Source organism: Phaenicophaeus curvirostris, chromosome 1 (genome assembly GCF_032191515.1).
Source record: "Phaenicophaeus curvirostris isolate KB17595 chromosome 1, BPBGC_Pcur_1.0, whole genome shotgun sequence".
Taxonomy (NCBI): domain Eukaryota; kingdom Metazoa; phylum Chordata; class Aves; order Cuculiformes; family Cuculidae; genus Phaenicophaeus; species Phaenicophaeus curvirostris.
Window position 1 is genome coordinate 193,066,095 of NC_091392.1, and position 16,679 is coordinate 193,082,773.

Consider the following 16,679-nt stretch of genomic DNA (forward strand, 5'->3'; position numbering starts at 1 on the left):
CGATATTAGAAGCTCTACCCATTCCCCTACAGCAATTTTACATTTAACACTCAAATGGTATTCTCAGAATCAGTCAAATTCATGTCACGGTACAGATTACCCATCACCAACCAGTAAGAAAGCACTATATTTACTTTAATCCCTTCAAACTATATGTTAAATGAACCCACACAGAGGCTGGAGAAAACAGCTGTTAACCAAGAACAATCCCACACTGACCCAGATGAGATCCCCTTCTCACCCAAAGCATTCTGTCTGCAACTGGAAGCAGATCCTAAGGTAAATAATGAAAAAATAGAGCAAGAACCAAGAAAGGCTTTCACTTAGTATACACATTTAGCAAAGAACTGTTCAGGGACTTCCCAAGCTGGATCTCCAATCCAGACTCATGTCTTTAGTAAGTGCTAATGGACATATGAGCCACTTAGTCTTCTTCAAACTTGCTTATGGCTTTTGGTCTTCACAACACTCTGGGGCAACGACTTGCATAATGTGTGTTAAAAATAAACGCCTTCCCATTTGTTTGGTTTAAAAATGTTGCCTGATTAATTGTATGGGTGCATCATTGTCCCCATGTGGCCACAAACACTGAAAAAAATATTCCACTGTTAATATTCAAGATTCGGCTCTACACAGTTACCTTCTCTCCATATGACTGCTTTTCAGCTACTATCTTGTAAAACCCAGATGGGAGAGAAATGTAGAATAATAGAACAGTTTGGATTGGAAGAGACCTTTAAAAGTCATCTACTCCAACTCCTGTGCCATGAGGAGGAGCATCTTCAACTACAGTAGGTTGCTCAAGAGCCCAGTCCAACCTGACCTTGAATATTTCCAGGGATGGGGCATCTACCACCTCTCTGGGCAACATGGGCCAGCGTTTCACCACCCTCATCATAACACACTTCTTCCTTATATCTAGTTTGAATCCACTCTCTTTTATATTAAAACCATTACCCCTCATCCTATTGCCATAGGTCTATTGAAAAGTCTGTCCCCATCTTCCTTATAACCCCTTTCTAAATACTGAAAGGCCACAATAAGGTCTCCCCGGAGCTTCTCTTCTCCAGGCTGAACAACCCCAGCTCTCAGCCTTTCTTCATAAGATAGGTGCTCTAGCCTTCCGACCATTTTTGTAGCTTCCTCTGGACCTACTCCAACAGGCCCATATTTATCCTGTGCTCAAGGCTCCAGAGCTGGACACAGGTGGGGTCTCACCAGAGTGGAGTAGAGGTGTAGAATCACCTCTCAGTCTGATGGTCCTGCTTCTTTTGATGCAGCTCAGGATATGTTTGGCCTTCTGGGCTGTGAGCGCACACTGCCAGCTCATGTCCACTTTCCATCCGGTAACCCCAAGTCCCTCCCTTCCTCCCCCAGTCCATATTGACAGGGGCTGCCCCAACCCAGGTGCAGAACCTTGCACTTGGCCTTGTTGAACCTCATGAGGTTCACATGGGCCTACTCACTACTAAAGCCTGTCCCGGTCCCTCAAGCACGTCAACCACACCACTCAGCTTGGAGTCATCAAGAGGAGATGCAACACAACTATACCGACCTCAAGAAGGACAGCTCTCCACATCTCCCTCTGGTCAGACCTTTAACTTCCTCATGAAGCACAAAAAAGCAGAAACACAGGGAGAAAATCAAAGCATCCTTATTATGCAAGCAATCCCAGAACACACGACGTCACAGACTGGCAGGGGAATACCAACAATTTATTTCACAGAGCACTGCAGAGTTTATTTCGGTCTAGGTCTATTTCATCAAAAAAGTATCATCCTTTAAAAAAAGAAAAGGAAGTAAATATTCAGGATGATAATGATAACCATCAGTGCATTACGCATAAAGTTTGGGTCTCATCATTAAAAAAAAAAAGAAAAAAGTGAATTGTGAAAACAACTTTTTGTTGGACTTCTATCAACACTCCAAGCTTTTAAGCACTTGACCTTTCAATAAAGTAATCTCCAAGGATAAAAACAGAACATGCAGGTGATTATCAACAGATGCTGAGATTTAAACATCTCTCGCTTGGCAATGACAGTCCACTGGGAATGTTTCTATACAGCACCACATTAAAGAGAGAAGCGACTTTGTTCTCAAAAGCTTTCAAACCCACTGAAACCTTGCAATTCCGCAGAAAAAATATCACACTGTTTCACAGACTTGAGGGAGTACCATATATAAAGACAGTATTTGGGGAAGGGAAGAGAGCACAGACCAGGGTCGTATTCCACTTACATTCATACAAACCCAGGGTAGATGCAAAGGAATGAAAGTCTTGATTTGCACTGCTTGGGTGCTTATTAAAGCATCACAATTAGCATTTTCATTATCAATAGGGGTAATTCTCTTCCACATTGCTAAGTCAGCCACTTTTACCCCCAGTTCTTATACACTAAGTCCAAGATTTCAGGTTTCAAAATATTACTGGAGTACAGCTTAAAAAAGTTAGAGCAGTTCAGTGTTGCCAAGAGAAGAACAAATTACTTAAGGAAGTTTTTATCATGGCTTATTTCTGGCCCTTCCAAGCCTGCTTTGGGTTTCAAATGTGATGCACATCAGCACCCCCTAAACCACTCTACCCTCTGCCAGGTGCCTTCTCCCAGTCATTCATGGGCTCCACGACCCAGCCTGGCCAGTGCCCAAAGACTCAGCCTTAGCTCTCATTCATCCCAGGAAACAACTTTGATGGTCTCATCATTGCTTTCAAGCCAGCACACACTAAGCTTCAAAGGAAGCTTGCGCTCAATGGGATTTTTCGCATTGCACGTTGTGTCAACCAAGGTCCAGCAAGGAAGGGAGCAATCTAACATCAGAAGGCCGCAGGGACTGAGCCAAGACCCATTCACAGCTCCGGCAACCTTCCATCTGGCTTCAGCTGCCTTGGGAACTGGCTCCATGTGAACAGCAAAGTGACCCAAAACCAGGCTCTTCTCCATGAGGCCTTGAAGTTCAAGAGCAGAGAGCTGAAACTACTCTTGGGCTGACTGTGAGCCATTTCAAGGAGGGGATAAATGTAACAGTCATCTACTTTGTTTCTGGGTTTGCTTTTTTCCTTTTAACCTCTAGTCTAGGATTTTGGTTTAAAGCCTTTTACATTAGAAACATGCTGATGAGAGCTCTTGCCTTCATAAGCCCATCAGCATCTGCTGCAAGGTTGTCACTCCTTTGGAGGACAGGAACATGCAGCCTTAAAGATCCTGCTTTTAAAGCAAGGAGGAAAGCTCTCCTTGCAGGAATAAATTACATTCTGGGGCTGCTTCACCTTCCCAGCTAATCACAATTCCTTCACCCATGGGCATCTCCTTGGCCCAGAGAAAGGGGAAGCTCCCACTGTACCACCACCTTCTCTTCCTACACGGGTGCAAGGACAACGAAGCAAAGGAGAAACTGCAAATGCCACTCGAAGTGGCAGGCACTTTAGCCAGATCTGAGCGGTGATGGTACCTACAGCACTGCTTTTTGCAAGCCATCTGGGCTCCTGAAAGAGCCCAGTTCAGGGAGAAACTAGAAAGAAATAAAAAAGGGGAGGGAAAAAATCAATAATAAAAATATTGGTGCCAGCAGAGGCCAATCCACAGCCAGTGTTCAGGATTTGCCTTCAAGACTGCAGGAAGACATTTCAAGGTGGCCATTCCCCTGCAAGCATCCAGGCTTTGGGGAAGGACGACAGGACAGGACAGGGAGAAGGTGCCCAAGTGACTGAGCCAGTGCAACCCCTTCCCTGGCTCTGAACTTCAGCAGGGGAGAGCAGTGCTACCTTCTCTCATAGGAAAGCTTCTCTCCTCCAAACAGCCTCCTGTCACATTAGAGCTAAAACTTCATTGCCCAGGAAGGGGGGAAAGGGGAAGGAAATATAAAAAAAACCCCCAAAACAAAAAAACCCCACCAAAACCCATAATAAAACACTTCACAAGAACATCACAATGTACAGAGTTCAGCTACACAGTCGCTGCACCAAGGAAGGAGGGGAGGAGGGCAAGGGGAAGAGAGGGGAGACATGTCCAATGTGGTTTTCCCAGAACTCCAGAAGGGGACCCAGGTTGTCACATCAAGATTCAAATAACTTCAGTCATAAGGACAAGGATTTAATGAACACAGTATTTCCACTCATGCCCTGGAAAAATTACACTCAGGAAAAAAAAACAACAAACAACCAGACAAAAAAAAATCAGATTTTCTACATATTTACAAAAATAAGCCCCCCAACCTCACAACCAGGGAGGTGGAGTAGCCAGTGATGGGGTATGGGAAGGGGTCTCTGCCCAGCCAGCAGTTCCTCAAAGGTTCCCATCCCGCAGCAAGCAGGAGAGCACGGCTCTCGCTGCTGGAGCAAACACAAGGGCAGCCACGTGCCAGAGTTGGACTGGAGCCTCAGTTCATCCGCAGTTTGGTGTCCCGATGATCCGTTGGGGTGACCATCTCGTTGGCAAAGCCATTCTCGGAGCAGAGAGACAACTCGTCTGTGGTCTCCACACCATTGTTGATCTCTGGGAAGGACAGAGAAAGAAGGTGGACGTTGTCACAAGGGTGCAGATCCCAGGAGCCCCCTGTGAATGGGGAACCTGAGGCACTGAGCAGCCATGCAATACCACCACATTGGATCCACCCTGGCTTTAGGAACACTGCACCCATCTAAAACCAGTTTTGAACAGGATCTGCCTCCAAATTTCAGACCTTGGGAACCCTCAGAGGCAAATCTGGACCTACATACACATGATGCCACAGGCTGAATTCATCCCCCAAGAGAAAAGGGTGCAAAATACTTGAACTTAACCTCTACCCAAATGGCCATTCTGGAAAAGGGTAGACTCCTATAGCCATTGGTTTCACTGGGAAAAACATGGAATTGTCACAGTCTTAATTGTAAACACTCACTCTAAGCAAGAGCATTTGTTTCAGAGGCATAAAACTTTAATACGTATCCCCTACCTCTAAGCATATTTTATGTCTAGGACATGTTGGGGAGGCTTAATTCTGCTGCGACCAAGTGCTTTCCTTCTGGGCTGTCCTTGGACTTAGACCCAATTTTCACTGGAAGGCAGTATCGGGCCTGCATTTCACACAATAAACTCTTTGCGACAAGAGTTGTTTGGCTATGCACATGCCCAGCACAATAAACCCTGATCCTTGCCGGAGGTGTCTAGTCCCTAAGTACAAAGAAAACTCATTACAAAGTTCAGGGAAAGATTATATTCACATTCCTTGAATAGGAGTTTTCCAGCTTCATGCACCAACTTTAATCTTTTAAAACTAAACATTTCCCACTTCGTAAGCATTTCTGAGCTCTTTTTTAGAGGTAGGGTGAGATGGACACATTGACAGCATGTTCCGACCAGCACAAATAAATGCTGGGAATAGCACAAGGACATCAGGAATCTCTCAATCTTTAGCTCCTCTGAATTCCAGGTCTACCCCAAACTCATCACCACTGTTTGTGTGCTGTTGTTTTAATGGGTTTTATAGCTTTTGACCCACTGATAACAACTGAGAGGCAGAAGATGTAGGGCAGTATAGCACAGCTGCATGGCATAACTTGTGAAGTTAAATGCAGGATTAATGAGCAAATCAGTGCTCAGACATGCACCAGTTTGGGATAGGTGGGCCATGACCACAACCCACAAAGTGGTTCAGTGCAGCACAGCCTGTCCCACCAGCAGGAGATAACACCCATATAAAGACCACCTACTCTATCAGCAGAGAAAAGGGTGACAGCTGAGGGATGAAGCCAAGGACTCTGACCAACCAGCCCCATCCATACCTGAGAAGATCAGCTTTTCCTTCATGATCTTGACATCCCGGCTGGACCGGCGAACAGCAGCACTGAGCATGATCTGCTCCGGGTTATAGGACCTGATGCTTCCTAACCGCCACCTGCAAGACAATGAGGGCATATCAGGGGATGGTCTCCCCGACCACAAGAGCATCCTCAATTCAAGTGGCCACCAACAATGTGAAGACCAACAAGTCCCAGAGACCCTCACACTTTTGCTTCCTTGTACCTATGCAGCCCTGCATGGCAGGAGGGTGTTCAGAGATGAGCATGTTATCTCAGAGGGGTACAGACATACAAAAAGGTCATCTTTAATCACCTTGAACATCTTAATTCTACTAATTTCACCAAGGACTGCAGATGCCACCCAAACCCTCTCTGTCACATCGGCTATCCAGCTGCCCAAAGGAGGCAGGACTATTTTGACTTTCAGGATTGGAAAGAGGGAATAGAAAAAGATACTAGGTGAAATAAAGGAACCATAACATTTTCCTCACAGTGGCTTGCTCACGCTTGTGGTAGAAGAGACCTCAAAGACAATTTAAGGTCTCAAACCTGAGACACTGCACGGACACCAACAAGAGCTGCTTTGCAGGAGATTACAAGCCATCCCAATGCAGGTAACTGCCAGATACAGTGCCCTTACATGTGTTTTCTCCCAGTGCACTTCCCTCCCAAAATGCAAGGTCTTTACTTAAAGGTTTCTACACAAACCCTCCATTTTTTAAGCTTTAACACAACTCAGTGTTCACCAAATTTTTCCATCACATGAACAGCATGAGGCTGATGGGAACTTGGCTCAACTTAAAATTAGCCAAACTTATATTCTCATTACTGAATGCATGTGAAGAACATTACTTCTGCACCAACTGAGGGCAAACCCTCAGCTGCAGAGCTGCTGGCATTAGAAGTGAAAGGTGAGCTGCTGCTGCAAGAGGGAATAACAAGGCTTTGTGGTCTAACCCAAGAACCCACTGCAAAGGGATGCCATTTAGGCCAGGCTTTCATATTGCACGTCCCATTGATTTCTTGACGATAAAAAAAGGCTTTCAAGTAAATCCCACTCTCCTTGCCAGAGCCAGAGAGGCTGAAACAGCAGGGATTTAGAGTGGCTTATGGGGTTTCTGATGTTCTGACACCATCTAGTGGCTCATCCACAGAAATGAAGGTACTTGGTTTTTTTAAAGGTGGCAACCACCTTCTCTTAAATTTCTACCCCCCTACCCAGCTCTACCAGGAGCAGAGGATTTGAGGAGCCCCACACATCTCCAGCCTGGATCCACAGCGTCTGCCTGACAAAGCAACATTCACAATAGAGGATCTGCAAATTTTCCAGGAAAATCTAGTTGATGTCCATTTTATGGGGTTTCCATCCCTCTCCCAAATCCCAGTGGGTGACACCGTACTCTCAGGCTTTGACCGGGGTATGGATGAAGGCAGATGTTCTGCTACAGAGAAAAGAAGGAGTGGGATGGCAACACAACACAGCTCACAGAACCATGGACAGAAGCAACACAAAGGAAGCACAAGGAGGCAAATATATTAAAGTACAAACAAGTTTTAAAATTAGAAGAATACTTTTCTTCTATCATCCTCCTCATCATTGAAACTGAATACCTCTGATTTGGAAGACAACCATTTTTGCCCTTAGGTCTCCCATGCAGGAGGTCAATGTGGTTCACGTGCATAGGATCTCACAGGGTAAGACTCTCCCTTAAACTATAATTGAGACTAAAACATATTGCTACGACAACAAATCTTTTCTTTGCCCACAACATAAGGATTTTCAGCATTGGGTAGGGCTGCCAGGCCAAAACGCACAGTGACCTCTTGCCCACAGGTTCTAGATGCCCCATAGAGGCCACAGGCTGTTTTGAGTCAGCAGCAACCCAGCCTCAAAGGGGTGGCAGGTACCAAGGACTTTTCTCCTTCTGCCAAGAAGAATGACCACTGCTCTCTGCTCCCCATCTTGCATGGTGGCTGTGGTCAGACCGAGGGGGTTAAACATGCACAAGGGGACAATGACTCCTCTTCACAGGGGTGCATTGCTCTGATTGAACAAGGTAGGAGAAAGTGACCCCATTTTTCAAGGGTCCTTTGAAATATATGCTTAGAAGAGCCACCAGTACATTCAATCACAATGCAACTCCAACACCATACAAATTACTCTCTGCTGTGCTCAGTAGCCTTTGGGTCTTGTTTAATAGAAAATAGCACCTCTCCTACCCCCTTGGACTCTGTTGTGATCAGCCACGTTTAGGACAGCAGCGTGCAAAAAGGCCAGACAGACAGCAGGTAGGTCTTGTTCTGGGAGGTTGGCATCAAAGCGGACCAGACGGACACGGGGTGGGAACAGACTAAAAAATACTAGGACAACAACACAGAGACAGCATACACCGTGTTAGGGCCATGACCAGACCCCCCTTGTTTTGGAGAGGGGATGCTAAATGGCAGGGAAAGGGGATGGGAGAGGGGCAGGTCAGGAAGAAAACAGGGTTGATTGGTACTGAGGTGATAAGGTGGAGCAAGCAAAGAGCCAAGCCAATCACAACCACAGAGTCCCCCATCCTGTGACCTCTCTTGCCTAAAGCCTGCCCAGCTCCTCCATGCCTATCTTCTCATCCACAAGCCAGGAAGCAAAGGGAAGAGAGAAGGGGAAAACATCCAACCTCCCTCCATCCACAGAAGGATTCAGCCTAGCCCCATAGCCAGGTCCTGGTTTAAGGAGATGCCATGAGAATGTAATGCTGCAAGTCCAAGGTACTGTGTGCAGCGGGCAATACCTGCAGGCAGCCAATCCTGACCCCTGAGGCAGTGTGTGGGCAGAAGGAGAGGGGCACATAAGCACAGGTAGCCAAGTCCTCAGAGTACAACCCCATGGCACACAGCAGGAGGAATGGAGAAGGTAACACGTGAAGAGTTTAGTCCGAATATGGGCACAGTGAAGGCTTTACTGCAGAAATGTGACAGCACTTCCCTCCAAGGGGATGAGAGTGGCAAAAAAAATAGCCAAAAGAAGGAGAAATCTGTGTTTCCAATTGATGGCACTTCAAAACCAGCATCCCAAGCTCATTCCTGGGTGCAATGATATTTATTTTCACACTGCATTTCCAGTTTCACAGTGGTGTAACTGGGCAGAGACTCCAGAAAGATCTCAAACCCCAAGTGCAGCAATTGATGACCCAAACCTTTTTAGCTGTTAGCCTTATTAATTCATTCCAAGGGCCAGAGAAGCTCTTAATATAATTGAACAGGTTCTATTATTTTCTTTAGAACCAGCCAGTTCAAAAGAGGTTGGTTGCAAAAATCTCTTGCATATACAGGAGGGAAAGGATATTTCGCATGGGATTATTTCCATGGAGAAAGCATTACATCTACTCAAAATTTCCCAGTTACAACGTGCTGCAGGGCCTCAGAACGGGGCTGTTTTAAAAGGCAGCAACTTAGATCATGGTAACAGAAGGTGAGATTGCCTTCAAAACATCCACCGGCTTGGCTTCAGCATCAAGCTCCCATGGTGCTCATGGATATGGACCATGCAGCGTTCAGACCCTTATGGTGCCCCTGTGAAGGCAGATGTTTGAAAGCATTGTGAAAAGCTGCAACCTGCTCTGTCCATCTGCAGTTAAGCCATAGCAGAGAGGGATAGAGAAAGAGAGAAAGGAAGGTTGAATAAAAAAAGAGAAAGAGGAGGAAAGCACCAGAATTACCTGATCATGTGATAGCTGTGAGATGCCAGAATGCAGCGGAGAGAAAGAGGAGGAACATGCACAACAGTCAGAGCAGTAAGAAAATAAACAAGGCAAAGAGGCAAAAAGATAGGTTAGAAGTCATCACAGTTGGTATTTCCCCTCTGGAGAGGCTGCCATGATCCTGTCACCAGGGCTGAAAAGCAGAACAGCAGGAGCAATCCCTACCCGTGGCTACAGAAGAGAGACAAGCCATGCGTAGGAGACAGGACGAGCGCATCAAAGCGGTGGCTCTGTTCCCACCCACCCCCTCATCCTTGTATGAAGGAAGCAGCTCTGTTTTGCCCCAAAAAAGACTTGAAGAAAAAAAAACCAAAAAAATAACCATAACACCGGAGGCCAAATGCTAAGCCCCATTTCCCAGAGCTTAATCACATCACCAGGTTGTAGTCAGGCAATTCTGCTGCAAATTGGTTTTGAAATACTCACAATACTGCTACTAATTCTTTGATGTGGTGGAGAAACTGGAATGGCAGGGAAACGGGTCCCTCCTGCATAAGGCTCTTGGAAGAGCAAGCCTTTTCCTGCAAAAAGTCCAACTTCTGGCACTAGAGTTTCTCCTTCTACTGACTTGGGGTTAAGTTGTCCCAACAGAGAGAACGATTTGGCCCTGCTATGATGAACCTCACATGGCCAGACCTCTCTGAGCAACTGCCTTGCTACCTCAGGACCAGAGGCCAGATAAGGAGATCAATGATCCAGGCTGATGTACACTGGGGAAAGGTGGTGGCAGTTTGCAGAGTAAGTGGAAGAGAAATTCTGCAATAATGCTTTCCTTTCTTACCTTGCTTTCTCTTGCCCTACTCCATTAAAGCTCTTCCAAACTGGAAGAAATTAAATCTGTTCAGAGAGGAAGAGTCCAGCTATTGCAAAGTCCATGTAGCTTGCTCTCTGAAAGCAAGCACCATTTCACTGTGCTCTGGAACCTATAACTCCCATTGAGCAGGTTGAATCAGTTTAATTTCTTCAGCTTTGATCTCCTAGGTCTGATTCAGGAAAGCCTTCTAAACCTGACTTTGGGAGATGATGCAAAAGACACTAAATATCTCATCAACTTGGCCTTCAAATGCTCCTCTTCAGAGGGGTCAACCTCTATCTCCAGAATCCTGAGTGTATTTCTGTATCTGACAGAGAAACACACGGTCTAAAGAGTAGGGACATCTCTTATTAAAGCAACAGATGAATTTGAGGGAGTGGAGGAAAATTCCAGACAATGCAGCCACAATGACCTTCTAGAGGAAAAGTTTAATTGGTCACAATTCAGATAACAAGACTTAGAAAAAATTGAATCTCATCTTGGTCAGTGGTTTCATTAACTGTTGAGAAATCTAATCTGAGGAGAGTTTTGAGTCTGCTGCTTACTCCATTATCTCATGCTGGAACTGGGGACCCATCGGGCACAGGTCTAGTAGCATGGGACTGTGCAAGTCAGGAATTTAGAGATAGTTAAAAAGAGATCAAACACGTGGCCTGAGGCCAAATCCACAGTGGGTGCTGGCATGGGCAGTAGCTTACTATAACAAGGCAAAAATGCCCAAGAGGAGGGTAGCTTGGCCAGCTCTGCTATTAGGAAGTCGATTTACCTTCTCTTTACTTATCAGTGTCTTAACTTGGTCTGCTCCTAGAGGTTTTACGCTCCGTATTTGTTTTCAGGAACCCTGGCTAACAGAGGGGCTTCTGCTGCACCCTCATTGATTCCTTGCTCCCCTTTTTCTTTGGAAAATCAAGAGACTTTCTCTATATATCAAACTAAGCAACTGATCTGATTTTCTAAATCATAACATTTCTTCATCCAAATGGGAAAAAACAGATTTAAGAGAACTATAAATCTTCTTTTTGATGACTATAATGGTGGAATCCCAAAACATCTCCTCTCTTCTTTTAAAGCATTTTAATCTCTTTCTCAAGGTCCATTTCCCTAAAGCATTTACAGTTTCTCTCCCACACACATTTATGAGCAGAGCAAGTTGTCTGTTGCTACTATTTTGCGATCTCTTGCTCTTAACAAACAGCAACTCCATCCAATTCAATGTTGTATCTCAGGAGTGCAATTATTATTTAGAGTCTTTGTAGGGGTTTTTAACGAACAGTTTCCCTGCTTTTGCAATTCAAGTATCTGAGGAACATGATGCTCCTCTCTCCCATCTCCACCCCACGTTCTGAATAAAAACACACACCACAAATACAGGAGAGTCAAACTGTAACAGCGCTACTTACTTCTGGAATACAAAAACGCCTACAATTATGATAAATGAAATGAGATCAGATGTGATCCAGATTAGGTGGTACTCGTCTGGAGGCTGGAAAACAAAAAAACAGAAGCAGACCTTAAGCCTTCTGGTTTGTAAAATTGCTGAGACACCACACATTGCTTTTCTTTTTGCCCTAGTGGTAACTCTAGCACAGAGCTGCAGAGGTCATATATAAATCACAACATTTATGGCATTTCTAATGCTAGCCTGTCACCCAAAATGACATTATCAGGGAAAAACTGCAAACAGGGAACAATTTTGAACTCTCCCTCCTTTCACGTGCTGACATTTTCCTCAGTGCTTTCTTGGCTGAAAGTTTCCTATCTCAGCTGTACCTCAAGGTGAGGGTAAGATGCTGTTTGGAGACTCAAATCTGTGAGAAAACACAGAAATAGATACACATTACATAAGACATAGAGAACTTGTTTTTCTGTTTAGTGACTTTTTGTATGTCTCAATTTATCTTGTGAAAGTGTACCACAGAACTAGCAGGGCAATGCTTTAATTAACCAATGCTTCTGATGAAGATGAAATCCTTGTATTTTCCAGCTTCATTACAGATGGGTGACATTTCATGTTACGCTTGACGCATGCATTAAGACCAACAGACACAAAATTGATATTTCCCATTTTCTTGGCAGGAGAGTGCCAGCATAACTAAATATTCTGAATGAAACGTCAAGAGTCTTTTAATTAAGAACAAAATCATACACATTTTCCATTTATGCAAGCATTGGTATTCCACAATACCACATTCCACAAGACTCAAACCAGCAAGCTTTCTGGTGGGGCAAAAGTTGCATTTCCTATGATATACCCCAAGCAATAGGTAGACATGGACACAGCTTTCAGGGCTAACTCTAGCACCTGATTAAATGTATTAAAGGTTGTTTTTTTAAAAGTTCTGCAGAAAGAACTACAAGTTTCTGGTACAAAATCCAGGCTTTTTAAGCAACAAAAATGGAATTTCAAGGTGATCAAAAGAGGAAAATTGGATATTTTCAAAGACATGCACCCCACATAGATTGTTCTTAGGACTCCCATTGAGCAGGTGCTGCCTCAGCAAACATCTACTGTAATGAGACAACCTGTTGCACTGCTCCATCCTCACCAAGACCTGCTCAGGAATTTGCTATATTTTACTTACAGTTCCTCTTTTTTGACAGGGCTGTTTATTGGTATTACTTAGGGTGTTTTTTACCCAAAATATGTCCTATTCCTGAAATCCGAATGTTTGTAGCCCATCAAACCTTCATCAATTCAGTGTAACTTGGCAGAGAGTAACTCAAACCCTGGCTCTGAGGGAGGCTCCCAAAAACGTGGAGAGGAGTCCCAGGCTAGGCTCCTGCTTTAAGGACATCGGGTTAGGGGTTGAACCCCAGTTCAAGCTTTTTAAAGCTCTCCTCCATGATGTGTTTGATGGCCTCTGTTCTTACCAACAGCTTTTCATCAAAAACAGAGAGGAAAGAGGCTGTCACTTTCTCTTCCTCATCCCCTGTACCTCTTTTATTTAATTGAATCATAAGTTACATGTACTTTTCCAGTTGCAAATGGCTCCTGTGTGAATACAGCGTAACAGATTCAGCTGGTAATAAAGCCCAGCAAAGCTCCCAAGGGCACTAGGCAGCCAAAGCCTGGCTCCCAAGCCATCCTTCATGTGGTAGAGGGGGTTCAGATAGCAAAGCTGGTTAGATTACATCACCCAGGCACTTCAATATGCAGGAAATCAATGGACTCCTATGCTGCCAGTCACACAAGTGTGCATTTGCAGCAGAAGACTGAGTTGGAAATATAGCAGAAGGAAGGCTCCAAGTATCTGCTAAGAGGCTTTTGGAGTAAAATGCTGCCAGTGACATGCACACAATTCCTGCCAGCTGTAGCGGACAAGAGATCATAGAATCATTGAATCATAGAATAAACAGGTTGGAAGAGACCCACCGGATCATCAGGTCCAACCATTCCTATCAAACACTAAACCATGCCCCTTAGCACCTCGCCCACCTGTGCCTTAAACACCTCCAGGGAAGGTGAATCAACCACCTCCCTGGGCAGCCTGCTCCAGTGTCCAATGACCCTTTCTGTGAAGAATTTTTTCCTAATGTCCAGCCTAAATCTCCCCTGGCGGAGCTTGAGGCCATTCCTTCTTGTCCTGTTCCCCATCACTTGGGAGAAGAGGCCAGCACCCTCCTCTCTACAACCTCCTTTCAGGTAGTTGTAGAGAGCAATGAGGTCTCCCCTCAGCCTTCTCTTCTCCAGGCTAAACAACCCCAGCTCTCTCAGCCGCTCCTCATAAGACCTGTTCTCCAGCTCCTTCACCAGCTTTGTTGCTCTTCTCTGGACTCTCTCCAGAGCCTCAACATCCTTCTTGTCATGAGGGGCCCAGAACTGAACACAGGATTCAAGGAGCGGTCTCACCAGTGCCGAGTACAGAGGGAGGATAACCTCCCTGGACCTGCTGGTCACGCTGTTTCTGATACAAGCCAAGATGCCATTGGCCTTCTTGGCCACCTGGGCACACTGCTGGCTCATGTTCAGTCAGCTGTTGACCAACACCCCCAGGTCCCTCTCCTCCAGGCAGCTTTCTAGACAGACTTCTCCTAGTCTGTAGCACTGCATAGGGTTGTTGTGCCCCAAGTGCAGCACCCGGCATTTGGCCTTGTTAAACCTCATCCCATTGGTCTCAGCCCAGCGGTCCAGCCTGTTCAGATCCCTTTGCAGAGCCTCCCTACCCTCCAGCAGATCAACACTTCCACCCAGCTTAGTGTCGTCCGCAAATTTGCTAAGGGTGCACTCAATGCCTTCATCCAGGTCATTGATAAAGACATTGAACAGGGCTGGACCGATGTTTACAGCAGCACAATTCTGACAATGGTAATCTCTTCTGATGAAATATTCAGTCTTTATAAAAACCATTCGCAATTCTCCAGCTTTGGTGCGCACCAGTCTGAATTTGTATAGATACAAGCAGTAGGTTAAGCTGAGGACATAACGCATAGATGTTCATCCATATAGGCAGCAGTCCTGACGTGCTACCTCCAGCTAAACATGCAGATAACTTATTAAAATTAAATTCTCCCTGAGCTATTCTTATTCTCCCCTCTCCCAAGCAGATCTTCCAGAGAGCAGTTAGAACAGCCGCCTCCCATCCTATCCCCAACAGGATCTGTCATCAGAAAACAGCCCCTCCATCACATGCACTTACATTGCCTCAGTGATCTTTTGGGAATGCTTTGATACAACTATTTCACTGCTTTCCCTCCAGTCCAAAATGAATATTTCCATTTGGTTCAGAGATCCAACTCCCTCTTTAAGAGAGTTCACTGGTTACATAATGGGTAAGGAGGCTACTTTTGATCTCTGGCTGTTCCTTGTCCATCAGTCGGGTAGCCAGATGTCCTCATTTAATATCAAATACCCTCATTTGGTATTAAAACCAGGCAAAAAACTGTTTTTACAGCCTGGCTGAGACACAGAAGCCAGGTTTGCAGGTTCACCTGCATGCCTACTCCTCCTGCAACTCAAGAGCTGCTCAGTAGGTCTTGAAAGGTGTTTTTCCGTTGGAGAAAAATCATATGGGTTAAAAGGGGCACACAACACAATGTCCAAGGCTCCCAAACCCTGTATGGGAAGAGATGAGGCTACCTGCAGGATGGTATTGTGCAAGAGGAGCATTGATCCATTACCATCTCAGAGCTCAGGCATACAGAGGGGGAAAACCCTCGAACCAAATAGCACATTGAACCGAACCAGACCTTCCTGGAGAAACCCACTAGTCACACAGCTGCAGTGGTTAACAGCCACCATTATGCCCCTCTACTGCATCCCCTCCTTCCAGAGGCTCACAGCACCTTCCCAGGAATTGCACTTACCATTAGCCAGATGGGAAAAGGCACCTTGCGAAGGATGTGGGAGCTGTCGGAGGTGACCGACTGGACACCAGTGCACCACAGGATGGAGTACAGCCAGGGCTCATTCACAGTGTAGAGATTCACGCTCAGGTTCGCCATGGCATAGTCCCTGCCAGGAGACAGACACCGTGAGATGTTAGTTCCCCAGGAGATGTCACTCCAGCTCAAAAGGATAGCTCTTGCCATAAGTCACTGCTATAATTATGGCTATATTTAATGTGTTTGAATTGCATGAAATAGTGTTGGGTTTTTTTTAAGCGAGCACAGTCACTTCATAAGAAGCCCAAGGACGTGGCAATCAAACGGTTTGAGCTTGAAAGCTTTCTTCACCTCTTGGATGCTATCTGACCCAGACCACAGCCCATCTCAGATACCTCCTCAAGAATGATGGGCACATCATGTTTCTCCTACAACCACCTCATCATGTTAATTTAAAATTACCATCTGGCTCAGATGCCTGTAACACTTCCTAGGCAATTTACTTAATTAAAAACTGACAGACTGCATTTCCAACATCAATTCCTACAACTCTTATGCCCTCTTATGCCCTTATTGCCTTGTGTAGGTGATGGGCAGAGTTGCAGCTTCCAGTCTCCTGAGGTCATTTTCCAGGAAGCTAAAACTGCAAGCTGGGGTACAGGAACTGTCAATAGCAAACCAAGCACTAATAGTGGAGTCCGTGTACCCACACAATTAGCATAAATTGTTCTGTTTCCTTGTCTACGAAGCAGAAACAACACTAATCTCTCTTGCATGAGCAGCACAGAGCTTAATCCTTTCAATTCAATAACAGCAAAGTACTTTGAAGTGAAAGGCCACTGTACAAGATGTGGACATCTCAGAGCCCACAACATAATCAAGCTGCTCGAAAGGCTAAGGGTTCCTTCAAAAGCAGAGGTGGTCACACCAATGTTACATCCAGATGCTGATTTTTGTGGAGACCGAAGAAACTGTGTTATAATAGGAGTGGTTGAACCTGCTCTGTCTCTTGCCACAG

General features: G+C 45.3%; 1 protein-coding gene across 4 annotated transcripts in view; it reads right to left on the bottom strand.

The window, feature by feature from the left end:
* Positions 1 to 4,075: 4,075 nt before the first annotated feature.
* Positions 4,076 to 16,679, bottom strand: part of GDPD5 (glycerophosphodiester phosphodiesterase domain containing 5) — a 168,669-nt gene continuing 156,065 nt past the window's right edge. For 3 of the 4 annotated variants that reach the window (XM_069883342.1, XM_069883343.1, XM_069883344.1), the window contains exons 13-17: positions 15,644 to 15,791; positions 11,740 to 11,822; positions 9,484 to 9,498; positions 5,762 to 5,874; positions 4,076 to 4,490 (exon numbers count right to left, since the gene is read on the bottom strand). In XM_069883342.1, coding sequence (XP_069739443.1) covers positions 4,375 to 4,490; positions 5,762 to 5,874; positions 9,484 to 9,498; positions 11,740 to 11,822; positions 15,644 to 15,791 — 475 coding nt within the window. In that variant the 3' untranslated portion in view covers positions 4,076 to 4,374. The remainder of the gene's footprint in view (positions 4,491 to 5,761; positions 5,875 to 9,483; positions 9,499 to 11,739; positions 11,823 to 15,643; positions 15,792 to 16,679) is intronic. The other variant, XM_069883345.1, reaches the window with a different exon arrangement.